Below are 27,612 nucleotides of genomic sequence, written 5' to 3'. Positions count from 1 at the left end.
CAGAGGGAAACCAGCTATGGCCCCACATCATCTCTGATACCAAGAACCATGGGTTCTGTCCATGGGCAGGCAAGTTTAGCTGAGGAGACTATGAAGGGACCCAGGCCTGAGTCTACTCCTGACCCGCCCCCCTGGTCAGGGAGATCTGAGTATAGCCACTGAGCATCTCTGGGCTTTGGTTTACCTCAGAGGTAAAGTAAAGCACCTCCCTCACAAGAGGGAGATGGGAGGATCAGTTGATATGCCACATGGAAAGGCCCAGTATGTAGTCTGCACAGCAAAGATGAGTCCTCACTTTTCTAATCCAGTTACTCACCAAACCTTACCAGGCGCTTGAGTGTGAGATTCAAATCCCGACTGCCACAGACTTCCTGTGTGAACTTGAAGATGCTACTGGGGCCTCAGTTTTCCCTTCACAAGATGAGGGGGGTGGTTACAGTCTCTCCTTTACCACTTCACTGGACCACTCAGGCTGCATATGGGAGGAAGCCACCCAAGCAGTGTTGTGCATACACTCTTACTGGCTATGGGGCCTTGGGCAAAGCACTCAGCCTCAATTTTCCTCATCTGCAAAGTGGGCATGATTCTCAGGGGTGGAGATGAGACTCCAAGGAGCTCATGGAGGGAAAGTGCCCAGCAAAGGCCTGCACAGAGGAGGCCTTCCCTCAATGAGGCGCTATCCTCTGAGCACCGCTGTGTGAGCCGCAGTACACCGTTCTCACAGAACTGTGGTGTTATTCTTGTTTTTAACGCTGATAAAGCAGCCCTGGCTTTGGAGCCTGTGCAGGAACTCCAGCTTGGGCTTTGGCTGCTGGCTTGAGACAGGCACAGGGTTTCCTGAGGGCTCACAGGGCAACTGGGCCTAAGGAATGTTCTGTACACATGAGGCCCTAGAAAATCAAACATGGGGATAGGCCTTCCCTTCCTCTTTCCAGGCAAGTGTGTCTGTTCAGGGAGCTCTGTTTGTTTGCATTTTGACAAAAGCATGTGGATTTGTATCGGTATCCCCAAGGGATGGGGCCTGGGGCCTGGCTCAGATTGGGGCAGGCCCCAGGGCAAGGAGGGAATGACTGTGCATGTATGTGTTGGGGGTGGGAGTCAGGGCCCATAAGAGAGGGGCTATGTGTGTCTGTGTATGTGAGAGACTGTGTGGGAGACTCTGTGTGTGTGTGTGTGAGAGAGAGAGACTGTGTGACTGTGTGTTTGTCACTGTGTATGTATGTGTGACTGTATGTATGTAACTGTGTATAAGACTTTGTATATGCGTGACTGTGTGTTGTGACAGTGTGAGACTGCATGTGTATCTCTGTATGTGACTGTGTGTGTGTGTGATAATGTGTATGTGTATGCGTGAGACTGTGCATGTGACTGTATGTATGACTGTGTGTATGTGATTGTATGTATATGTGTGTGCATATATATGTCTGTGTGTGTAAGATTGTGTGTGTGTGAATCTGTGTGTGTGACTGTGTGAGACTCTGCATGTGACTCTGTGTGTGTGATTGTATGTATGTGACTCGGTGTGTGTGAGATTCTGCAAGTGTGTGACTCAGTGTATGTGAGACCGTGTGATTGGTCTGGGTGGTGGGTCTGTTCACACCTTCCACCCCTCCTGCCTCAAGGCGTCCTATCAGCATTGTAAACTTCTCATTGGTCTGTCTCTCTCTTTTTGCTCTCCTCCATTTCTTTAACCTGGCAACTCTCCATGGCAGCACCAAGGTATGGTCTTCTCTTTCTGCTTCTCCCACAAAGTCCCTGGGCCATGAGCACCTCTCCTTGGGTCTGAAGTCAGACTGGTCACACCTTGGTCCAGCAGGGCCAGAGGTGCCTTGAGGTTTGGGAGCAATTCTACGTGGGCATGTCTGACAGGGGCACAGCAGCCCCTGGTACTTAAATCCAAATGGTGTCAGTTCCTCCAGGCATTCCCTCATCCCCTGCCATTCTAGGAGTCCAGAGAGTCCTGAGAAATGAGAACTCCTAGATGTGTTCAAAAAAAGCAAGTTTTATAAATGTTAAACCCCAGTGCCAGCTGGCATTCCCAAGCAGGTAATCAGAATTCAGTTAGAGTTGCGGGTCAGGCCCTGAGTCAGAGAGTTCCCCTCCCTACCTGGTAGAGAGGAGGGACACCTAAACAGACCCAGCAGGACAGGGTGGACAGCCAGAAGCTGCAGCCCAGGAAGGTGGGAAGAGGGATTGGTGCACGGCTTGGAGAGGACGTAACACGGCTGAGTGGGAAAGGTGGGGAGGGATGAGTGAGTTGCAGAGGGAGAGACACTGGGAACAGTGTATACAAGAGTCAGGAGGCCTGTGAGCTCAAGGGGAGGAAGGTGGATAGTGGCAGGAGGAGCAGGAGGGGTGAAGACTTAAGCAGGGCCTGAGACAGGCCTGGTGATGTACTTCTCAAAAGTCACAGCCTTGAAAACCCTATGGAGCAATTTTACTGCACATGTAGGGTCGCCTTGAGTCATAATCAAGTCCACTGTACCCAACAAGACTAGACTAGACAAGGCCTGTGTCCTGAGGGCACAGGGAACAGGGATGTGGCCAGACCTATGAGAAAGGCTATGAGTGTGAGGGGAGAAATCAGAGCCCTAACAGCAAGGTGCAGCCAGGGCAGGGATCCAGGGAGGAGAGGCAGTGGGCATGGATTTAGAGCCCACCTTCCCATTTTGAAGGAGCTCTGGTGGTGCAGTCTCTAAGGCATTTGACTGCTAACCAGAAGGCTGGCAGTTCAAACCCACCAGCCACTCCGTGGAAGGAAGACTGGGCAATCTACCGTAAAGATTTACCTCCTTGGAAACCCAATGGGGGTCACTGTGAGTCAGAATTGACTCAATGGCAGTGGGTTTGGTTTTGGTTTTGGCTTTGGTTCCTTTCAAGATTAGCAGTGTAGGCCCCAAGGGAAGGCACTTGCCCAAAGCCCACAGGGCGGAACCTGTGTTCTCTGAGATCCAGTTCCCTTCTGGCCTCCCGTAGTTGTTGGGAGGAGGACCTGGGTTCTCTCATGGCCCAGAGAGCAGTCTGGGGACACTGGGCCCAATTGCAAGGTGTAGTCTACCCCTTTCAGCCTGGGGTCACCCTGCACTCCCAGCCTGGGGTCACCCCACACTCCCAGCATGCCCTGTATTTGTGCCTCTCTAATCCCCTCTCCTTCTCTCAGGAAGCCTCACCTTACTCCTTGTCCACGGGCCACTGCTTTGCAGCTATGGGCTACAGAGTATTCTTATCTCAGAACCAAACAGTATCAGAGCTGGAAGATTCCTTATACCTCAGGTGGCACCATTTTGCAGAGGAGAACATGACGCTCAGAGAGGGGCAGTCCCAGAGTGATGGTAGAATGGAGACACAAACTCCCCACTTCACTCACAGAGCTGGCACCTTCCCCACACCTGTGGACAGGGCTGGCGAGTCAGACCCTCCGCCAGGGGCACCAGAGAGAGGAATAGGACCTGAGCCTGCAACCTGCCCCGGCTCGCCCAGTCTTCCCTTCCACCGTATGTCACACAGCGGCGCTAAGCAGGTGAGAGCTGCCTGGCCCTTCACTCATCCTGCCTCTGCCATTACAGAAACCATATGCCTGTCAGATCCCTGGTTGCTCCAAGCGCTATACGGACCCCAGCTCTCTCCGCAAGCATGTGAAGGCCCATTCAGCCAAAGAGCAGCAGGTGCGTAAAAAGGTAAGACGGCCTCCGTGCCGCACCCATCTCTGCAGACACCGCCGGCTGCCCATGAGCATATCTGGCTGTCAGGCCGGATACCCACACTGTCTGTGCATATTCACCATCCACACACCCATGGGGCCGCTCTCTGTCCATCTGCCCATCTATCTTCCCAAACATTCACTGAGAGTACCCACAGCCCTTACTTCCTAACCCCCAGTCAGCTGTACATCACGTACCGACATACCACCCAGCAGCTCATCACCCACTCACCAAGGCTGGTTCTGAAAACATCTGAGGTCAGGCTGTGTGAGGCATGGAGGATGCAAAAATGGAAAAACATGGTCCCAACCTTCCATGGCCTGGTGGGTGAGAGAGATGAAGAGATAAGTCAACATAATATAATAAAGACTGCAGTAGAGATGTGCAGAGAATAGCCAAGGCTATAAATAAGAGGTCCTGAGCTCATCTCGGGTAGGAGCAGGGGTTCTGTGGAAGAAGTGACACTGGAGATCATAGGGCACAGTGATTAGAAGCATAAGCTCTGAAGCCAGCTGCCAGGGTCACTTCCTGGCTGCACCACTATGAGCTCTGTGGCCTTGGGCAGATTTCTTAATGCCTTTGTACTTAATATTCCTTGGCTGTGCATTGGGAGCAATAAAGGACTTGCCTTAAAAGTTGTTGTGAGGATTGAATGAGTAAATATGCATGAAGGGTTTAGAACAGCATTTGGCACAAACTATAAGTTCAAAACAGAGATAAGTATATGTTTTCATTAAGTTTTGAGGAAGGAGTAAATAGGGGTCAGGTGAAGACAGGTAAAAAGAGTGTATCCCAGAGAGTGACTGGTGTTAGGCAGAGACCCCAGTGTGAAGAAGGCCCAGCAGACTGGCGCCCTCTTTCTGGAGGCTGAGCAGAAGCCAGGAGCAGAGGCAGTATGGGCAGGACAAGTTACAACTCTCTAGGAGTCCTGCTGAGGAGTTTGGGCTTTGTCCTGAGGACAGCGGGGTGCCATCTAATGCAGAGAAAGAACATTCCACCCTGAACTTCAGAAAGACAGCACTGGGGGACGTGTGGAGAATGGGTTGGGATTGGTGAGGGGGATCCAAGGCAGGGAGGCAAACAAGTTCAATGATGAGACTTGACCTGGGGCATAGTGAGTGGTGAGAGTGGAGGGTCTGGGCTTAATGACCACTGAGTAGAACAAGAGGAGCCACAAGGAGCCTAGGTTGAGGTCCCAATGTCAGACTGGGTGGGAGGGCTGGACAGGGGTGCCCTTCACCAGGACAGAGAACCCAAGAAAGAAGCAGGTTTGCAGGAGGCAGTTGTGGGTTCTGTATGGACAAGGAGTCTGTGAGCTGCTGGGGGAGCCAGGCTACAGCAGGAAGGGCAGGACTGAAAGTTGGGACGGAGCCTATACATCTGGGTTTAACCCAGAGGGCCACTGAGGCATGGAAGTGGGGTTACTCAAGTGCCAGGGAGGATGTGGGATGGAGAGAAACATGGCAGAGACAGACAGAGGGGAAAGAGTCCATTAAGTCCTGCAAGATTTATTGAGCACCTGCTATATTCCAAGCGCTGTTCTAAGTCATGAATAAAACGGCACAAAGGCCAGAGGCTGGGGAAAGCAGTCTAGCTTTGGTCCCACAGGGATGGAGTATACAGAGATGAGGCACTAGGAGCAAGCAGGCACTTAGTGGAAAGACAGTGAGAGGGATAGCCAGGCTTAGGACTTCAGTCTTCATTCCACAGGCAACGGGGAGCCATTGGAAGCTATCGAGCAGAGGCAAGGCATGACCACAGCCTGCACCAGGAGCTCTCTGGTTAAAACACCACCTCGACATTCACCCTGAGAAGGAGGGTCTTGAGCCTTAACCAAGTGTCCTTGTGGCTCAGGCATTGCACTCAGTGGCTTGTAGATGGCATTTTGTTCCCTCCTCACCATAAACCTAAGAAAGGAGCTCTGGTAGCACAGTGGTTAAGCATTCAGTTGCTAACTGAAAGGTTGGAGGTTTGAACCCAGCCAGTGGCTCCAGGGGAGAAAACCTTGGCAATCTGCTCCTGTAAAGAGTACCGCCAAGAAAGCCCTGTAGGGCAGCTCTACTCTGTCACTTGGGGTCAGTGAGTTGGAATTCGCTCAGTGGCACCCAACAACAACATAACCCTAGGAAGTGGGAACTCTTTTTATTCCCATGTTAGAGATATGGAAACCGAGGCTCAGAGAGATGAGAAACCTACCCAGGGTCCTGCAGCCTGGACGTGACAGTGCGAGATCCCATCCCAGGCCTGTCTGTCCCCAGGCCCTGAGCTCTTTCTACTACTCTCAGGCTGAGGGGCCTGAACGGGGAAGGAATGGCCCAAGTTCCGGTCTGTGGGGCTCTGTGCCAGGGAGGCTTCTGTCCCGAGCAGACTGGTGCCCAAGGACCAGAATCCTGCCTTGGTTTTCCCAGGCCCCGTGCTTGGCTCACACTGAGCCCTGAAGACCTGGGGCTGCAGATCTGCAAACTTCCCAACAATAAGCATCCATTACAAGCCATCAGGGATGATGTATCTTTCTGGGTAAAGCGACCCTTGTATTATGACAACTCCTTGGCAGCCCTGCTGCGTTTCAGAGAGAATTAGAAATGCTTTTCTTCCTTAATTCTCCTCTCCTGCCGCTCCTAATCCGATTGACATTGCGGTCTGCAAGAACATGCCTTGGCCTTCTTTTGCCAGAAACTTAATTTACATGGAAAACAGCTGCTGGGTCAGGGAGCTGAGAGCCCACGAGAGGATAAGTATGCCTTTCCTGAGCTGGGTCCTGGGCCTGCTGGCCTGGGAGGGTGGAAAAACCCTTGGGGCTAACTCTCAACTGCTGTGTGACATGGAACAAGGCTCTTTCCTTCTCTGGGACTGTTTTGTCCTGGGTGAAATGAGGGTTTGGATAAGTCAATCTCATGGGCCTCCAACTCTTATAGTCAAGCTTTGGGATTTCTCTGGTAGAAGGGGCCCTTTCCATCTAGTTTGTTCTCCTGCATCACCCAGATGTCCTGGGGCCCCAGCCAGCCCCTTCCTGTCCCCATCCTGGCCCTATGTGGAGAGATGAAGACATCCTGAGATGACTCAGAGCTCAAGTCTGTCTTTGAAGACAGCAAAGGTTGTTCTGACCAAAGCTCTGCCCTCCTTTGGGTTTCTGGACCTTGTCCCAGCCCAGGCCTGCTCAGGTCCACATACCAGCCATTGGTCCCCACCTGTTGTGTGCCCATATGGGGCTTGGCTAGCTGGAGGTCAGCCAGCCATTCACAAAGCACATTCACTAAGCACATTCACACCCATCATTCCATTATTCCTCACAGCCTGGGGTGAGGTGTGAATATTATGGCTTTCCACAGATATGGGAGAGAGGTTAAGATTTGTTCAGTGTTACATGGAGTAAGAAGAGATGGAGTAAGATTTGAACCCAGGTCTTCTGGCTCTAGCCCTAGACTGTTTTCACTGTAGCACGTGCCAGGAAGGGAGCAACAGGATGACGTTTACTGAACACCTACTCTGTGCCAGGCTCTGTGCTAAGTGTTTCATTCCCACTACCTTCCCAGTTCACCTTGGTGGTAGCCACAGGAATGTTACCAACTACTGGAGGCCCCATCTCAGCATTTGTGCTGAGGCCACACCTCCATGGGCTGCTCCCAGCCAGTGACTGAGCTGAGCAGGCCCAGAAGGGATACTGAGGCAGACCCCTCCCTAGGAAACATGGGACCCCTCTGACTTTGAGCTGACTTTTGCTCTCTCAAGAGCCCTGAAGGCTTGGCCAAACCCTCCTTATGTTGCACGGTAGTCTAAGAAGTTTCTCTCCCTCCCTCCTTCACTGGGGGTCAGACTTGCATGGGTCTGACAGCTCCTTCAGCTTGCCTGGCTCTCCCCCTGTTTCATCTCACACAGGCACTTCCCCTCATAAAATCCATGCATGTTTAATCCAGTCTTGGCATCTGCTGTTCATGCCCCTGGACTAATACAGCCTTCACAATGTACAGTGAGTTAGACTTCATTAGCCCCATTTTACAGATAGGAAACTGGGGCACAGTGTGGTGAAGGGTCTTGCCCTGGGACTACTGTCCTTCCTGCCCTATTGTCTAAAGCGAGAACTTCCGGTGCACAGGCAGCATTGTGTTAACTCCCACCCCTCTCTGCTTGCTCCCCCAGTTGCACACAGGCTCCGACCCTGAGGCCGACGTCCTGACCGAGTGCCTGGGCCTACAGCAGCTCCACGCATCCACACAGCTGGCTGCCAGTGATGGGAAGGGTGGCCGCACCGTTGGCCAGGAGCTTCTCCCAGGTATGCATTTGGGAAGGCAGGACCAGGGGCACAGCCCAGGAGGGCCCTTCACTGCTGAGCATCCCTGGAGGAAGATGATGACACTCTCTGGGCCCAGGGTCACCAGGTACCCACCAGACTGCCACAGGGCACAGCTTGCTGAAGGACACCCACTCCTCTGGATTTCATTGCTTCTCTGCCTCTGGCTCCATCTCTAACTCACCCTCTCTGCAACTCACCACTAGGTGGACCCTCCTTAAGACTCTCAGGGCTCCCCATGGCCCATGGCATAAAGTTCAGTTTCCTCTCTGCCTGGCCTCCAAAGACCTTGGCGCCTGGGCCTTCCTGGCAGCCTCTTGCCCCAGCCTTAGCACACCAGACGCAGTTTCCTCAGTACCTGGCAGTGCACATGCTTTGCCAGCCTCCCTGTTCATTAGCTCCTGTTGTCCTTCAGGACCCGTCTCCTTGCCCCCTCCTCCAAGAAGCCTTCCTCTGTCTTCCCTCTGCCCAAACACTGAGCATTCTGGGTTGTCACTCTGTTTCCTGCCTGTCTTCCTCCCACACCCCACACTATGAGATCTGTAAGGGCAGGGCCAGGGTCTGCCTCCTCCCCAAGTCACCAGTGCTCAGCAAGGGGACAGATGCAGAGCCTGGCTGGGGGACCATGTGAAAAGAGGCTGTGGCCCCTGAGTGTGAGGCCCAGGCCCTTCCTTCTGACCCATGCTGCCAAGATCACCTGTGGGGAAGAACTGCCTTCAGGAATAGCCTAGTATGGCCCTGACCTTGACTTGAAGGCTCCTTTAACCCTCACCATGACTCCTTGCTTCAGATGAGAAAATGGAGGCCCTCAGAGAGTACAGGACTTGGCTAAATGACTTCCAGCTCACTTCTAAACTCTATAGCCCAAAGATGGGGTCCCCTGAACCCCGGGGACTCTGCAGGCCCATCCAGCCGGACACACAAAATCTCCGGTCCAGCGCAGGCAGCCAGTCTGTCGCTCCCAGCAGCCAGGGCAGGAATTTCTGGCTGCACTGGCTGCACTGGCTGCATGGCTTGGGACTGCAGCCCAGATAAGGGCAGTGTGGCCTTTGGCTTCCACATGACGATGTTTGTGCTCTACCACCCCACCCCCCAGAAACCACAATATCAGACCGTAAAGCTCTGCACAGCCTCCGGGATTTCTTGAATTACTCCAGCCATTTTAACATTTTTTTATTTTTAAAATTTTTATTCTTTCCCTTCAATCTTGAAGCAGCAACAGATTTAAAAATACATCAAAGCACTTACAAACAGCCTCAGGAATAGAAGATATTTGCCCTTTTTCCTGGGTTCCCCCTCACAGGGGTCAAGCAGACCTACATGACTGCACCCTCCTTCCTCCAGCTCATGGGGTCCCGTCACTATGGGGTGCATCTCACTGTCCTAGAATTGCTAAAATAGCAGGGCTAGAAGGTGCTAGAAGGTAGGGGTGACCAACCCAGGGATGAAGGTCAGTATCTCCAATGCCAGCTCCCAGCAGCTGGTACTGGCTGCCTGGAGCTCTGTTGAGAAGGATTCAGAAGCTGCTTTCTGACTTAGCAGGAAAGAGAGAGTTCATTGATTAGCAGTGGCTGCCCTGGGGGCAGAGATCCTGAAGCCCCATCATTTTTACCTTGGAAGGACCATGGCCTGGGCCTGAGATGGAGAGGTCACATGGAGAGTCGGCAGCAGACCCAGGTTGGAAGTCTGTCCTCCTAGGTATCAGCTTAGGGCTTGTCCTGGGAGAAGGGGCAGGGCCAGAAGTCCCCATCTATTGAGCCTCTACTTGGGCCAATCACTTAATTTTTTTAATTAACTTATTTATTTATTTATTATTGTGATTTGAGTGAAAGTTCACAGAGCAAAATTCATTTTCCATACAGTGGTTCATATTTTGTTTCGTGACATTGACTGCCATTCCCCACAATGTAGCGGCTCTCTTCCCATTTCCTCCCCATAGTTACCTCTTCCCTGTGTCCTTCTTTCCTATGCGTCACTGCCCCCCAACCCCAGCTATCTCCCTGTGCAAATACTGCCCACAACTGATCACTCTGAGAAGTCAATCTACCTGATATAAATGTTTACCCTGTCTATTCTGGTGGCATAGTGCCTAAGGCACTTGACTGCTAACCAGAAGGTTGGCAGTTCAAACCCACCAGCCACTCTCGGAAGGAAGGTTGGGCAATCTACTTCCATAGTGATACTGCCTGGGAAACCCAAGGAGGGGTCGCTATAAGTCAGAGATGACGGCACATAACAATAACAACAACATTGTTTGGCTGGAAGCCACTGGAGTGAGTTCAGTTCCAGGCCTGCAGAGTAACTAGGGGCTGTAGTCTTGGGGGTCTCACCAGTTGGGCCAGTCACTTTACAAACGCCTCATTCAATCCACAACCACGCCGGATGGTGGAGTGTTATGTCCATGCTACCAATGAGAAACAAAGTCCAATTGAGGTGACATGGTGGACAGGAGAAACACCAGTGGTGAGCCTGCACCACCCAGGGCCTGCTGTTCTTGCTCTGTGACAGTGAGTGATTGGTGTCTTCCCTGCTTTGAGCCTCAGTTTCCCTCCCAGATCTGCTGTGAGTACAAATGCAATTATGGATGTGATCACTTATATAAACTCTCTGTGACTGATGATGTTACCATTATTGTTTTCATTGCTCATGGTGAAAGAGACATGTATCTGTTTTACTCATCCATCTCAGAATAAAGCAGTAATGAACATTTATTGAACAGGTACCAGGAACTGTTGTAGGGACTATACATGTATGTGTTAGCTAACATGATCCTCATCTTACAAGGGACATGCAATTATGCTCTTCCCTTTTACAGATGAGGAAACTGAGACCATAGGAAGTTAAATGACATTTATCTGAGATTCCACAGCCAGTACATGGCAGAGGCAATATTTGAACCTAGGCCATGTGGCTGCAGAGTCCATGCTCTCAGCCACTATAGCTACTTCCTCCCTGCTACTAATGCTGTGTCTACCCTACACTGGGGAGCTCTGGTAGCATAGTGCCTAAGGCATTTGACTGCTAACCAGAAGGATGGCGGTTCAAACCCACCAGCCAGTCCTTGGAAGGAAGGTTGGGCAATCTACTTCTGTAATGATACTGCCTTGGAAACCCAAGGAGGAGTCACTATAGGTCCGACTCAATGGCACATAATAACAACAACAACCCTACACTGAGCACTCACTGTGCTAGCCCTGTGTCAGCCCTGTCCTGGAGTTGCTTCCAAAAGGAAGGACCAGCCAGGCAAACCCAGGGGTCCCAGGTTCCCCCAGCTTCAGGCCGGCCAGGTATTTCTGCCGGCCGCACCACAGATGCTGGCAGCACAATTAAGAACAGATGTTAGGGCCAGAGGTTAAGCAACCACGGCTGATGATTGATGATGCTGATTTACAGCCTAAAGTGGTTCATTTTGGGGGAGGCCAGGCGGGCCCGTGGTGTCCCATTCCCTCTGCCCTCACCAGTATGATGATTCCTTCCTTCCCATCCACTATGCACTCACATGTTCACGCATTCTTCGTTCACTCACTCAGGCACCCACCCTGTGTTCTCAGGTGACTGTCACAGGACCAGACAAGACCAAGGGCAGTGGAAAGCAGGGGACAGAATCAAGGAGTGTTAAGGTGGAAGAGTCCAGAACAGAGGGGTGAGGGTGAGGGAAGAGCTGCTGGGGGTGACATGAGATTTGCATTGTCTAGTGACAGGAAGCTCCTGCAAGCTTGTCTCCTCAGGAGACAAGGAGGTAACCTCATAGGTTACCTTCAGGAGCATCTCCGCAAGCCCTTCTTTAACAGACCCTGGGTAATGTGATGAGCAGCGAGGACGTGAGAACCATGAGGTCAGCATGGCTGAGGGAGAGGAGTGGGATTTATCAGGATTCCAGGCCTTCCCAGCTGTCAGGCTCCCAAATTGATTCAAGATGGCAGGCAAGGAGGTGCTAGGGAAAATTGGTGAGTAGTGCAATCCATGAGCAACACTGAGCCAGGCTCCATCAGCACCCCCACCCTGGCTGTCTTCCTGACAAGCCATGGGGAGGGATGTGATGGCCAAGGGAGGCAGTGGATGGGAACAGAGGTTCCAGAGGTCAGGAGGGGTAAGGACTGGGGCCGAGAGCTAGAGGAGTCTTGAGAGTCCACTGCAGAGCCCTGGGGTCTCAGCCAGTTGATGGTGAAGCCAGCACCAGAGATGAGGTTTCTGGCCAGACGTCCAGGCCACTGCCTGAACTGCAGCCCCATGCTGCTTCCTGGGCCTCACCTCTAGTGGGCTTTCTCTTGATATCACTAGGGAGACAGGCCAGATTAGCTGCCACAGTGTGACCTTGGACAAGTCATTTAACTTCTTGAGCCTGAGTTTCTTCATCTTAAAATGAGATATAATACTATTTCCCCTCAGGTACAGTTGTTGAGATAGTTAAACTAGATTATGTGGAGACAGAGCCTGGCACATGGTAAATTCTTAATTATCAGTAACTGTTATGAACAATGCCCATTTATTGTAGAGTAGAAAGGCTTGCAATCTGAGCCTGGGTTTATCTCACCATTCAGAACCAACCATAGGGTATCTGCAGCTCTTAACTCTTTTAGGCCAGGCCCCAAAACCAAACCCACTGCTGTAGGGTTGACTCAGACTCATAGTGATGCCACAGGACAAAGTAGAATGGCCTTGTAGCGTTTCCAAGGCTATAAATCTTTATGGAAGCAGACTGTCACATCTTTCTCCCACGGAGCAGCTGGTGGCTTCAAACTATGGACATATTGGGCTGCCACCAAGTGCTTTAATCACTGCGCCACCAGGCTCCTTAACTCTAGGGCAGGTGACGCAAACTGTTCGGTCTCCTAGGCACATCATTTTTGTTTTTTAACAATTTGTGAAGGGCTCAAAGGTCCATGTTCTTTCCACTTTGCCACAGTCCCCACTGCTCTCTGTTGTTGCTCCCTGCCACTGTTTTACTCAATTCCTTAGCAACTTCCTGAATTGCAGGCCTAGGTCAGAGGGACCAGCCTGGGACAGGCTAGCTTCAGTACTGTAATCTCCTGAGAAGGTAGAACTTCCTCTTTTATCCTCATCCATGAAAGGAGCCTGGTATGTTCTCAGAATGGTCCCCAAGGGGTGATAAAGAGCATTGGATCTGGATCCATGATGGCCAGAGTGATAATTCAAAATGTAATAGCTGGTCCAGGTTGGGCACCAGCCAATCCAAGTGGCCCTGGGGCCATAGAGCCCTCCCAGGGCATCAGCTTGGATTGAAAAAAAATAATATCCATTTCTATTAACATAAGCATGACCAAATTGAAGAGGGGATGCAAAATTGGTTCCGTTGTTGTTTTTCCAGAAAAAAATGGGAAACTTAAAAAACTTGCAACCTCTATTCTGTCTGCCCTAGGCTCCAGTCCCAGGCATGGTAGGAGTTTATTCTTTACTCTGATCAGGACTCCTTAGTGAAGATGTTCGGGAAGCACTGGCTTCAGCAACTCCCACACCCTTAGTTGGTCACTGGAGCAATATCTGACTCTGACCTCTTGTCTCCCACTGATCCACTGAAAAAAACAAACTCACAGCCATTGAGTCAATTTCGACCCATAGTTGATTTCCCAGGCGGTAAATGTTTATGGAAATAGATTGCCCCATCTTCCTACCATGGAGGGCTGGTGGGTTTGAGCCACCAACCTTCTGGTTAGCAGTCAAACGCCTTAGGCACCATGCCACCAGAGCTCCTCACTGATCCATTAGCTCCCAAGTATTCTCAACAAGTGTAAAGCCCTTGGGGATTTTTGGATAAAAGGTAGTTTCACCCTGCAAGTCTTCTGTAGATTCAGAATTTGAGACTACAGCACAGCAGACTGCTCTCCTCAGGTAGGATCCTTGTGTAGTATATGACCTGTGCAACCATACATGGCAGCCCTTCTCAGAGGTCCCCTGGCCAGCCTATAACTAGCACAGGCATTCTCCCTTAAGAGTCCCTCATAGTAAACACTCAACTCAGCCTCTGCTCCCATACTTCAGAGGGGCTGGGTAGTTCATTCTCTCCGAAGACAGTTGGTTACCCTGCGGCAGCCCTGCCTGTTAGAAGGTACCTCCAAGCTCTGAGCTGGGGTCCACTTCTCTGAAGCTTCTCCCTACGCCAAGATCCCCATCTGCCCCTGGGGCCACACAGGGTAAGCCCTGCTTCCTCTTTTGCAGAACAGCCCCACAGTGGTTGGAGGAAGCCTGCTCCATACAAATCAGCAACCCCTACCTCAAGGCCAGCCCGCAACAGCTCTGGCAGTGCCTTCTCAGTCCGGCTTGCGTGTCAGGAGGCCTAGCCCTGGACTCAGCCCTGCAGCCAGGGCCTGAACAGAGCAAACTTGGACCATCGTCCCCCTTATTTGGAGCCTTAAAATTCTATTAAGACAGCCTTACTCGTTTTTCGTCTTGTCTTTCTGTAAGCAGGTACACATAGCTCCTGGCTCCTGGGTTGCCATGACCACCTCTAGGGAATGGTCAAAGCCCAGTGACATTTGTTTGCTTCTCTGCAGGCATGTATCCTGGCTCCATCACCCCCCATAACGGACTGGCATCGGGGATCCTGCCCCCCACGCATGATGTTCCTTCCAGGCACCACCCCCTGGATGCCACTGCCAGTTCCCATCACCACCTGTCCCCTCTGCCCACAGCTGAGAGCACCAGGGACGGGTATGTACACCAAGCCAGTCCTCCGGGACAGCAAGGGGCCACTCAAGTGGGAAGCAGGTGAGGGCAAAAGCCCTCTGGTTGTTTTTGATCATGAGACTATCTACTGTTCATGGGGCGGTTGCTGTGTGCTAGATGCTGCATGATTTCATTCGTACCTCACGGTAACTTAGATGGTATTGGCACTCGGGCTTCTGGATGCCTCACCCTCTTCTCCTCACTGGGGGCGCCTTGGGAAGATGCTGGTCCCACCCCTAGCCCCCACCCCCTGGATCCTGAGTTGCCGCACCCAGGCTTCTCCCTGACTGGTGCCATCCATTTGGTGAACAGACTTGCTCACTGCCTGCTCCAGAGCTGCTGGCCTGAGCCTCACCCCTATTCTGGCCACTGCAGCTGTAACTGTCACCTGGCATGCTGGCGCTGCCCAGAGAGGGTCACCACAGAGAGCCCAGGGCCTCTTCCTGCATTCAGTATGGTTCTCATTGTGACCAAGCAATTGGCTGGAAATAGTGAATGTGTTAATTGCTGGCCCCCAAGCCTGCTGGGATCTGTCTTCCTTGCAGATGAGCAGAGGGAAGCCTCGTAGCCTCACCCTCCACCCTCCCTTGCTGTCCCTGCCTCTCTCGCTTATGTACCAGGGCTTTGATCAAACTTGTCCCCCAGGAGCTTTGTTCTGCCTGGGATTAGGTCAGCCTCATCCTCAGACTCATGCCCCAGTGCTCTTAACTGGGCTTCTCCACCGCCATTCATTTAATCTCATTCATTCGTTCATTGTCCATTTTTTTAGCTCCTGGGCCAGGCAGGCCCTGAGCCCAGTGGCTGATTTCAGCCCTGGGAAAGCTCACTGTGAGAAGGAGACAACAGAGTGCAGAGATTTTCCACACAGGGGGCAAGTGCCATGACAGAAGGAAGCAGAAGGGGAGGGTGTCAGGGAGATCTTCCTGGAGGAGGCAGTGTCAGGCCAAGCCTCCAAGGTTAAGCAGGAACTGGCCAAATAGAGAGGTTGGGAGGAAGGAGCAGTGAGAGGTGAAGGTAGGTGTGAGAGCACAGTGTGTTTTGGGGAACTTGGGTCACTGTGTGGGGTGAGGAGCTGGGGAGAGGGGTTACTGAGCACAAGGGCTGTGTCAGGACCCCTGCCGTGAAGGGTGCTGGGCAGTGATATGGTCAGGTCTGGGGATAATTGCTGGATTGCTGGGGAGCAAGGTGGAATGAGAGATGCCAGGCAGCAGACAGGCCAGGTGAGTAGAGAGGCGGGAACATTCATTAGTGAAGTCGAATAGACAGGACCTAGGAGGTCCTGGGTGGCATAAGTGATTAAGTGCTCAACTGTTGGTCGAAAGGTTGGTGGTTTGAACCCATCCAGAGGTGCCTTGGAAGACAGGCCTGGCGATCTGCTTCTGAAAGGTCACAGCCTTGTAAACCCTGTAGAGCGGTTCCATTCTGCACACATGGGGTCACCATGAGTCAGGATCACCTGATGATAGCAACTAACCACAATGACAACAGCAAGATTTTGGCTGTGTGGGGAAAGAAGGTGGCGTCAGGGATGTGTCGGCCTGCAGGCACAGGCACTGACCATTCACAGAGCAGGGAAGACTATGGCTGCAAGTGTGGGTAGAGGACCCACATTGGTGAATGGAGGGAACCAAGAAAGCTGGACCCTCTCCAAGCCTCAGTTTCCTCCTCTCTAAAATGAGCATTAAAATACTTTCATATAGGGAGGTGACACATACTCGACATTGTGTCACCCACTACAATCCCTGGTCTCACCCATCTACTCCAACAGGCTGGCTTGAGCCACCTGTTCGCCTACCAGCCAGCCCCCAAACATCTCCCGACCAAAGAAAAATAAACCGCCCCGGCTGGTCTTTCCTCACTCAGGCCTGTGCGCTCTGCTGGCCTCATTCATCACCTGCCTGCTGCCTGCATAAGTGCCCCACAGGATTCCTGCAGCAAGAGGCAGAGGGGACCCCAGCCTGGCCGCAGGCCCTGCCCACGGGAGCAGGAGTGCGTCATCCCAACCATCCAGGCGCCCAGGTCCTCCAGGCTGCAGGAGAGAAGGCCCTCACGCCTGACACCAGCCCTGGGCCAGCTTAAATGGGTTTCTTTTTTCGTCCCCTGAGAACAGGGAGGTGGGGTTGGGGCCTTCAGCCTTTCCCTTTCAGCCAAAGTCAACAGGGAACGGTCCCTCATGGCCCTTAGTGGTTTGCCGGGACGTTTAAACAGTTTGACAGAATTATCTGATTCACTCAAAAATAGTCTAAGAAGGCCTGACTTTATGACCAAGTCTGTTTACGCTGGCTCAGAGAAGAAGCAGAGTAGGGGGTTTGTTCCCCAGCCCTGTGCAAGGCATGAAGCCCTCTGTCCACCAGGCCAGTGAGGTTTCACATTAATTTTTATGGGTTCCAATTGAAGCAAAAAAATATTTGATTTAGGAATCCTTTGCATGACTCAGAAGAGAGGCTCCAGATGATTTTTTTTTTCCTCTTATTTTTTCCTTTTACAGAGTTCAGGTAGAGCAGCCTTATTTCAGCCTAGTGTCTGCCACAAATAGAGCCATGTTCTGTTTGGTGTCATTGCCTGTGAAGGTGGCAAATGTGAATTTCTGGCAGGTTTGAGACAGGAAAAACAAACTCTGAAAATGCATGTTTTTTGCCCTTCAGCTCTGGTTCCCCTTAATTCTGCAATGCTGTTAATCTCTGGGTTTTGTAGCTGAGCAGTTCAGAAACCTACTTGTCAATGTTTATCAGCTGTTTGCCACGTGCCAGCCATCAGGTGACTGAGAGAGTGAGACCTGGCCTCTGTCAGGTCCCAGATGGAGGAGACCGGCAGGAAAGCTAATCAGGGACAGTGGGCTGTGAGTGCCGGGATGGGGTGGACATGAGGCAGGCACCAGACCACAGGCTCAGGGAAGGAGATTCGGCTCTCCTGGCCGTACCTCAGCCCAGCCTCAGCCAAAAGAGCTGACTGTGAGGACATATGGCTTGTGCACAGGCCTCCGCAGTTTACAGAGCACGGTCACAGATGCTGCCCAGCTTGTGATACAGGCCAAAAAATATTAATCATGATGCTAATGATAAGGAACTCGAGCCTTGATGAGTTCATTAGCATAAAGAGCCTGACTGTGTGTCTATAGTGTCAGTTGCTGGCCCAGGGGCAGGGATCCCAGCATGGAGGCCACCCTTCCCCTGCCTTCAATGAGCTCACAGTGGTTGGCAGGGGCCCCAGATGCATGGATGATAGCAGCATAATGGGGGTTGGCGACAGCAGGATGCCCAGGCTGGAAGGGGACTTAGGAGAGCTGCAGACATGGAGCCCACCAACCTCTCCCCAAATCTCCTTTTCCTGGTCGAGATAGCCCTGCTCCACTCAGCAAGAGGCACCGACCTGTCTGGTTAACATCTTGTGTCTCAGAAGGTGGGTGAGGGTAGCATGCCTAACTTGGCAGTGCAGTGCCAGCTGGAGCTGTGACACTGGATTTGTGGTAATAGATGTAGATGATGCAACAAATCCACAAATCCAAACACGAAAATGGAGACTCAGAGTGTGGACTCTCTGGCTTTCTTTCTCTCTCTCTCTCGTGCTCTCACTCTCACCCTCACTCCCCAATCCACATAAATGCTTTATGGACTGTGACCCCAAAAGCCTTCAAGCCCAACTGACCTCAGGGTCATTTTGATCTGTACACAGGACCGCAGAGGCTTAGGAAGGCAGCATGAAAAGGAAGAATGAAGAATGCCAGCTTGTGGACTTGACCCACAGTCCATTTTGCCCATCTGGGCTCAGCCAGGCTGAGGGGTGACCACACAGCTCTTGTTTCAGAGCATGAGCTTCCAGAGAGCCCAAGATTAGTCTGGCATCCCTTCATGCTCTATATGAATGGAGGTGGTGAGCTCCCCATCATAGGAGGTATGCAAGTGGAGGAGAGATGACCAGGGATGGAGACCGGAGAAGTTTCCTAAAAGTATACGGTGCAGAGGGAAGAACCCTAACTCGGACATCAGACTAGCCTGCCAGGTTTTCTTAATAATAACAATGATGATGATGTCTCATGGAGTAGCTAAGAATGTACCAAACATCATACAATGAGATTTGTGAATGGCAACTGTTAGTGCTGTGAGGTGTGTTGCTGTTAAGGAATTGTCCAGGGCCAGTGCTGGGCATCCTCTGGGAGGAGCTAGTATTTAGCCACCTAGGAGCTCTGGTAGCATAGTGGCTAAGGCACTTGACTGCTAACCAGAAGGCTGGCGGTTCAAACCCACCAGCCACTCCTCAGAAGGAAAGTTGGGCAATCCTACTTCTGTAGTGATACTGCCTCGGAAACCCAAGGAGGGGTCGCTATGAGTCAGGGCTGACTCGATGGCACATAACAACAACAACAACATACTTGGTGGCTCAGTGATAGAATTCTCACCTTCCATGCAGGAGACCTGAGTTGGATTCCCAGCCACTGCACTTATGCACAGCCACCATTTGTCTGTCAGTGGAGGCCTATGTGTTGCTATGATGCCTCACAGGTTTCAGCAGTTTCCAAACTAAGACTGATTAGGAAGAAAGGCCTGGTGATCTATTTCCAAAAAACCTGATCCACAGTTGATTACGGGGACAGTGCAAGAGAGGATAGCATTTCCCTCTATTGCCCATGGGGTCCACATGAGTTGGGGCCCACTTGAAGGCAGCTATCAGTAGTGAGAACTTCAGGGTGCCGGGTAGTGAACGCAGCAATCCTGTGAAGAAACTAAGGCTCAGAGACATGAAACAGTTCTCCCAAAACCACGTGGCCAGTGAGAGCAGATTGGGATTTGAACACATCCCAATACTAGATCAGTTTTCCTTCCCTTGGATCCTAACATTTATTTCCAGTTTGAGCATACTCAGACGTGAAAATGTCCTCTTCTAACAGCACTGTCAAAGTGAGAGCAGGTGGGCTGACGGGGTCTGAGCTCCCTGTTGCTGGAGGAGAATGAGCAGCAGAGCCCCCAGAGCCCTTCCTACTGACACCATTTCTGCTCTACAGGTTAGGGTCCAGCCTCCTCTCACCCCTAGTCAGCCCACTAAAGGGGCTTGGGCCACTGCCACTGCCACCGTCCTCCCAGAGCCACTCTCCGGGGAGCCAACCCTTCTCCACGCTCCCCAGCAAGCCTCCCTACCCATCTTTCCAGAACCCCCCTCCTGCGCCTCTGCCCAGCACACAAGGTAAGCTCTGGCCAGCAGCTTTCTCTGCAAACCTTCGACTCAGACTCAGGCACCCAACATGGGCAGGCAGGTGAGCACTCAGCAAATGACGGTGCCAGGCAGTCAGGGACTGGAGACCCAAAGGGCCTAGTCAGGGATGCATCCTGGGGAGGCTGGTTCCAAAGGATGAGGAAGTTTGTTCCACTGACAAGGCATCTAAATGCTAGAGGGGACAGTACTGATAGTGGCTGGGGGGTGGGAAAGGCTGTTATTTAGGGAACAGGGAGTGATTGGTGCAGAGGAGGGTGCTGGGTATAGTCCACAGCCCTTTCCTCAGAGCACTGATGTCAACCACTAAGGACCTAGTCAGGTGTGGCACTGACATGAGACCACCTCAACCAACCCCTCTGCTGGGGTTGTAGTGAGAGCAGGGGGATGCAGTGCAGAGCAGGGACTGGGGCCCCAACTCCCAGCACCTTCCCCCCCTTGGTGTTCCTCTTCCCTCATCAATACCCACGATGCTGGGCAGGCCACTCTGGGGGACTGAGCAGAGCCTCAGGGACACACCCCTCCCTGCTCTGGGCCTTTTCCCTTAGTTAATGCAGCCCCCCACCTCCCTCTTCAGGGTACCAGGGCAGTTTCCACTCCATCCAGAGTTCTTTCCCCTATACTGACTGCTATCGCATGGCTGAGCCAGCAGCCAGTGGGGACGGACTGGCCGGGGAGGCCCACAGTTTCAACCCCCTGCGGTCCAATGGCTACTCCAGCCTCAGTGCACCTTTACCTGCCACAGGTAAGCCCCCTGCCCGCCCCCCTTCCCTGGGCATCTACCAAGGCCCAGCCCTGTGCTGGGCACTTTATATACATCGTCTTGAATCCTTGTGACAACCCTCCTAGGGAAAGTCATCCTCACTTTACAGATGGCAAAATAGAGGCTCTGAGAGGCCCCAGGATCCACAGAACTGGGGTTTGCCCCTGCCTGACTCTAAAGTCAGTGTTCTCTCCTCAACCTCACATGACTTAAACACATCTGGACTTTGAGGTTCCTGAGCACACAGGGAAGCAGTGGACCAGGAACTCACAGTCTAAATATTTACTGAGCACCTACTGTGTACCAGGCACAGTTGTAGACCCTGGGATACAGCATGGAATGAAACAAATAATAAGCTCCATTTCATAGATGAGAACACTGAGGCTAAGAGGCCACAGTACTAGGAAGGGACAGAGGTTGGAAGCTGTGTTTATTCCTTATGCCACAGTTGTGCTTGGTGATCCCTGCAAGGCCCTAAGCCCTTCCCCATGTCATGCCCCTTGCTGGGGTGAATAAGCCCCATGAGAGGGGAGAGCTCCACACAGCCCAGTGAAATCAGGGCCAGGTCAGCAGGGGCAAGCCCTGGCCCCAGTCAGCCTCTGGGCCAGGGCCAGCTGAAGGCCACAGGGCCTGGGCAGGAGGAGGGCCCCTCAGATAAAGGGGCACCTGAGACCCTGCCCCAGAAGTCCCTTCAGACAACTCTGAGGGGGTGCAGCTGTATAGCACTAGGGCTTCAGATGGGTATACACACACCTGTGGGTACATCTGTGTGGGGGTGCATGTGTGGGGGTATGTTCATATTGACATATGTGCTCCCATGCCTGTGTATGCATTCTTTCTTTTGTCACGTGTTTGTGGGGTACATCTGTGTATGCATGTACATGTGGGGCCAGCATGGGTGAGTCCTGGGCAGTGTGAGCCCACAAATGTGTACCTGCACACGTGGACTCCCATTATGCTGTGTGGTTTCCATGCATACTCCATCTACATACATGCACACTTTGTGTGCTACCCATCGCCTGACTCGTGGCTGTCTCCACAGATGTGTGTGTGAAGACACATCTGGGCTGTTTGCAGTGAGCATGCCTGTGTGTTCGTGTGCAGGTATGCATATGTCAAGTGGACACATGCCGCATACATGCATGCTAGGCCTGATCACAGTGTGTGCATGTGCCACCTACATGGCCATGTGGCCCGTCTGGGGTTGGGTGTGTTCCATATTGCCACATATGAGGACCACTGCAAGATTAGACCCTGGGTCTAGGGGGTCTCAGCAGTGACAGCATATGCAACGGATGAGTCAGATAGCTCTAGAGTTAGACGGACGGAGGTTAAGTCCCAGCTCCTCCATTTACTATCAGTGTGACCTTAGGCAAGTGTCTTTCTCTCTCTGAGCCCATCTCATTTATAAAATGGGATCATGAATCCCACTTCATAGGACTGTTACAAGGCCTCAATGAAATGATGGCTTGATTGAGCACTTAGTGGGTGCTCAGTGAGTGTGAGTTTTCTTCTCTGGGCTTCTTATGTATGCCTGGTGGAGAGGAAGAAACTGAAGGAGTAGGGTCCCTGGAAGAGACCAGCCCTTGAGAGCAAGAGCTGTGATAACACTACCCCCACCCCTCCCTCAGTCCCCACATTTGGCTGCCATGGTTCAGCCCTGGGTGATGCGCACCCCCAAGCCAGCACATACCTGTCCTACCAGCTTCCTTGGGCTCCTTCAGAAGTGTTGGGTCCAAGGCTCCTATCTCCCAAGCCCCCTCCCTTCCCCACCCACCAGCGCCCCTATCTGGAAGAACAGAGGGCAGACCAGCCTACTGAGGGCTCTGTGAGAGAGAACCTGGGCAAGCAGGGTGGGACTTGGAAGCTGGGAGAAGAGCCCAGGCACAGCCTCTGCCTCCTTCCAGCCCCAACCCTCTGCCTCCTTCCAGCCCCAACCCTCTGCCACCCACCCACAGGCTACGAGGCCCTGGCCGAGGCGCCGTGCCCCACAGCACTGCCACCACAGCCATCTGAAAACATGGTGTCCAGTGGCCCTGAGGACTGTGGCTTCTTCCCCAATGGGGCCTTTGACCACTGCCTGAGTCACATCCCTTCCATCTACACGGACACCTGAAGGAAGGCCCCACAGCACCTGCCCATCCTCCATCACGTACACTGCTCCGCCCACTTGCCGCCTGGCCCCACCCCTTCGTGCTGCTGGGGCAGCCAGACCGAAGCTCTCCACAGCACGTTGAGGCCGCCCAGCATTCCCCTGGGCCGCCTGCCTTCCTGCCACGTCAGCAGCCACCAGAGCCCCGGGCTGGCACTCGGAGGTGCCATCAGGATCCGTGACTCTTTGGATATTTCCTTGGTTGTGCCTTCTGTTTCTTCCCTCTCTGGTTTTGAAATCACAGACCTCGTGTATATAAAGTGTACAGAACTTGTTTCCCATTCCTTGCCAGTTTTATATTTTTGGTTTTACAAGAAAAAAACATTAAAAACTGGAAACTAGACAGGGGCCTAGTTCTGTATTGTGATTCAGCCTAAAGACGGTGACCAGGAGAAAGGCATCAGAGCCGCGTTTCCGGCAGGGGGCGAGGAGGGGCGTTGGGAAGTCCTGGGCCACATGGAAACCAACTCAGGCTCAGGGTTTGTATAATGGGTACGGGAAGCAGCATCCTGTGGCCTTCACTACATGCTGTGGGCCTTCCAGACACCAGCGCCAATCCTCAGGACAACGTGGCAATGTAGGTTTATCTTCATGGACAGATGAGCAGCCGGAGCTGGGAGGGGTTAAGCGGCTTGCTCCAGGCTCCACCAAAAACTAAAGCCAAAAACCAACCCTGCGTTCTGCACTAACTTCGCAGATGGTGGAAAACAAGCTACAAGCCTGACGCCAGTTGGGGCCTGGGCTTTGGGTGAATAGGGAATGTGACCGGAGGGAGAGACAAGCCTGCCAACTCATGGCAACCTTGTATGTTACAGAGCAGAATTGTGCTCCCTAGGGTTTTCAGGGCTGTGACCTTGGGGAAATAGATTGCCAGGCCTTTCTTTTGAGGCACCTCTAGGTGGATTCAAACCACCAACCTTTCAGCAACTGAGCACTTCACTGTTTAGACCACCTAGGGACTCACCCCAGTCCCCACAGTCTATGGGAGCCCAGATCCCTCTGCCCCAGACCCCCAGTTCACTGCACAAACTTCACACATGGTGGAAAATAAGCTACAAGCCTGGGGCCTGGGCTTTGGGGGAACAGGGAACATGGTGAGAGGGTGGGGCAGGCTTTCAGCACTGCAGGCTTAGAAGCCTCCTCAGGGGAAGGTCCCCTGCAGATTGGCCGTGGTGAATGATAGCACCCTTGGTCGAGAAAGCCCCGTGACACCATGGGGCCGAGGACCAGGAGAGTTCTTAGAGTACCAAGGCTCACATAGGTCTGCCTGCTTTTCCAGCGACCGGTACCAGCAACAGGCCCACTGGCCAGACCTGTATCCTATATAGGTCTACATCTTGTGTCTCCCTAAAGTCCCCTGGGGAAATTCCTGCCTCTTCACTGCAGAAGGGAAACAAAGGTCATGTTTACTGTGCACCTACTATGTGCGAGACCCTGTGATCCTGCATTGTCCTGCAGGAAACAGCCCCAGGGGGAGGTCTTATCATTCCCCTTACTGTAAAGAGAGTAGCCAGGATTCAAACCTGGGTCCAAGAGATACCTCTCACCTACATGGTTGGATTAGATAGCCATAGTGAGTCACAGCGATAGATCTAATCAACTCCCTGCTCAGAGAGACCTCCCAGCGAAGTAGTGAAAGAACAGGGCTTGAACCCATGATACTTAGTATACCCGTATTCTCTGTTGCCCCTCCAGGTCCACACTCACCACCTCTACCCCGGGGACAACCTGTGTGGACTGCATCCAGGGGCTCTCTTCCCCTTAAGGAGCTCAACATGAGATGGGGGGCAGTCCTCACAGGTGGTCTATGTCCTCCACTGAAGGTCTCAGCTCTGATCAAGCTGCCTTCTCCACCAAGTCAACTTTCTCCAGGTTCCTATAGCAGCTCCCTTTTCCATCCTTCAAGGATGGGGGTGGGGTCTGGAGGAGTGGTTCCCACTGTCACTGAGCCTTGTACCCTGCCTGAATCTTTGTAAGTAATCCCTTCCTTCAAACCAGTTGCTCTTGAATTGATTCCAGCGCAGGCTCCATAGGGTTTTTAGCAACTGATATTTCAAAAGTAGATTGCCAGGCCTTTCTTCAAGGTACCTCTGGATGAACTCAAACTTCCAACCATTCTGTTGGCAGCCAACCACATAAACCATTGGCACCACCCAGGGTTAAACTCTAATTTGAGAGAACCATCTGTTTTCTGCCAGACCCTGACTGGTGGTAGCACTAGTCCCGTTATTACAGAAACTGAGGGACAGTGACGTTAAATCACTTGCCTAGGGGACACAGCCAGCAAGGGGAGATTTGGGGTTCAAACTTGGGCTCCTGGCTCTAAATCCCATGCTCTCACCCACTGTACTTTCCAACCCCCTGAAGTCTCAGGGGCCACCTGCCTGGCTGGCTCCCACCTCCTGTCCCAGACTTGCTGGCTTCCCAGAACTAACCCAATCCAAGCCCCAAATGGGGAATGACTGACACAATGTCACACGGCACATCAGAGTCCGGGATGAGGACCCAGGGCTTCTGATTCCCACCCAGGGTCCCCTCGATTCTCCCTCCCATCCCCCACTGATTTTATGGAAATAATTAGTTCATGGTGAAATTCCTTTAACAGGGATGCTCAAGAATCAATACTGCATGTCATTGTAAGCTCTTAATCCATTCCAGATAAGCAGAATTAAGCTGTACAATGAGGACATATTTCTATTAATAATGAAAAGGGCTGGGGCCATGAGCATGGGAACACACAGGGAGCTGGCAGTTGGATCTCATTTAATTTCAGAGAGACAGAGAGGGAGAAAAGGAGACACAGGGAAAGAGGAACAAAGAAAGAGACAGCGATGAACAAAGGCAGACACGAATGAGCCAAGATGAGGGCGGACGCCGAGCCTGGCACACAGTAGGGCCCAGCCAGTCGCCGCTTTCATCTCTACTTGTGAGTCCTCTCACCCCAGCTGGGGGACTCTGGCAAATCATGGCCTCCTCAGAGCTCCTGTTCCTCATCTTGGCACACTTGGGGGACCCTCCCACCTTGATGCCCACAGTGTCTCTCTTAATCTCAGCAGCAAGAAGATTTCCTGGGTTATGACCCATTGAGGGACTGAGTGTAAGCCCCCTTCCCCGGCCAGTTTCGCTGTCACCCCCTGTTTAGAAAACAAGAACCACAGCCCCACTGCTGAGCACTGACCATGTGCCAGGACTCTGCAGCCAGGAGGCCACGGGCGCCCCACCACCATCATGACAGGGGATGTTGTGGCCTCTCCCCTAATTGTCACACAAGGAAGGCTAGAGGGTTTAGGTGAGTGGGTGGATGTTTCTCCCAGGCCTAGAGAGCCCCTGAGGACAGGGCCACAGGTAGCTGGGAACCCTACAAAGCCTGTTGAGCAAATGAAGCTGAGTCATCCCCAGGGACCCTCAATGGGGGGCCCAGGCTACCAGTGCCCACACTTGCCAGGTGACGATGCTGCCCTTCCAGCTCAACTAGCCAGATCACCCGTGGCTTCAGCCTCTGTCTGGTCCAGGCCAGGATCCTCTCAGTTGCCTTCTCTGTGTCTCCCTCAAGGCGCCTTCGGCCTCCCTCTGCCCCGCCTCCCTCTGCCCTCCCTCTCACTGCCTGCCTTCGCCCACTGCCCCCCCCCACATTCCCTGCCACAGTTCTCTTGCTGTCCGCCCTCCCCTCTCCCTTCCCTCTCTAACCCCACCTCTCTGCCTTGACCCTCTGCCCCTCCCTCTCCCCCTTCCAACCCTCCCTTTCTCTGGCCCTCCCGGTCTTTCTCTCCTCTTCCGCCATTTTTCTTTCTTGCTCCAACAATGTGTGTGAACATCCTCTTAAAGTTACGAGGTGCCGTCTAATACAGGGACATCGTTCTTCCCTCCCCCCTTGCTCTCCTCCTTTCTTTTCTCTCTTATTCTGTGGCCCAGAGATAGACAGTGACTTGCCCAAGGCAATGTAGAGCATTGGATGGCAGTGGGGGAGGGCAGAAGGGGGAAGATCCCAGAGGAGTCCTGGTGGGAGAGGCCCTAAGGAGCAGGGCCCATTCTCACTGGCTCCCCTCAACCACTGGCCAGGGGTCTCTGGCATAAATGTCAGACATTAGGGCTTGCCCTTCTGCTCCTCACAGCCAGGCCCAGGGTTCTCTTAAGCCTGGGCACAGGGATTATTCAAGCCTGGACCCACTCTCCAGGGACTCCCTTATCTCCCCATTCTCTGTTCCCACTGGCCCTTGGGGACCCCCATCTGTTGTCACGGGTCATAGTCAGTTAGGGCTGAGCAGGCCCAGTGAGGCTATCAGCGCATCCCTACCCCCACTCACAGATGGGGAAACCCAGTCCCAAAAAGATTCTGCTTCCAGGACCCCTCCAAGCCTAACAGAGAAGAGGGTTTATGCCTTAGGATGTCCCCTTGGCTTCATACTGCTGTGTAGGGAAGGGATTATTGTGGTCAAAGACCTAATCTGTCCTGCTCACTGCTGACTGCCCAGCTCCTAGAACAGCCCCTGACACACAGGACCGAAACCCACCGCCATCGAGTTGATTCCGCCTCATGGTGACCCTGTAGCACAGAATGGAACTGACCCGTAGGGTTTCTACGGCTGTAAATCTTAATGGAAGAAGACTGCCTCATCCTTCTCCCACGAAGCGGCTGGTGGGGTTGAACCACCAACCTTTTGGATAGCAGCCAAATGCTTTAAGCATTACACCACACAGTAGGTGCTCTATAACTCTTTGTTCACTAGATTAAGTGGAGCAGGAGAAACTGGAGTGAGGAAACAAGAAACTATATCCACAGAACTTTGTGCAAGAAGTTAACTCAGTCATGCTGTCCAAA

General features: G+C 52.6%; 1 protein-coding gene across 1 annotated transcript in view; it reads left to right on the top strand.

The window, feature by feature from the left end:
- The window catches only part of GLIS1 (GLIS family zinc finger 1), a 403,602-nt gene extending 380,845 nt beyond the window's left edge, over positions 1-22,757 (top strand). The window contains exons 6-11 of the mRNA XM_042781663.1: positions 3,567-3,677; positions 7,839-7,971; positions 14,502-14,658; positions 19,673-19,851; positions 20,456-20,623; positions 22,600-22,757. Coding sequence (XP_042637597.1) covers positions 3,567-3,677; positions 7,839-7,971; positions 14,502-14,658; positions 19,673-19,851; positions 20,456-20,623; positions 22,600-22,757 — 906 coding nt within the window. The remainder of the gene's footprint in view (positions 1-3,566; positions 3,678-7,838; positions 7,972-14,501; positions 14,659-19,672; positions 19,852-20,455; positions 20,624-22,599) is intronic.
- Positions 22,758-27,612: the final 4,855 nt, after the last annotated feature.

This window comes from Orycteropus afer, unplaced genomic scaffold (assembly GCF_000298275.1).
Source record: "Orycteropus afer afer isolate SDZICR_OR568_19922 unplaced genomic scaffold, OryAfe1.0 scaffold00145, whole genome shotgun sequence".
Classification (NCBI taxonomy): Eukaryota; Metazoa; Chordata; class Mammalia; order Tubulidentata; family Orycteropodidae; genus Orycteropus; species Orycteropus afer.
Note: the sequence above shows the minus strand (reverse complement) of the source record. Positions and strands in the feature narration are given on the sequence as shown.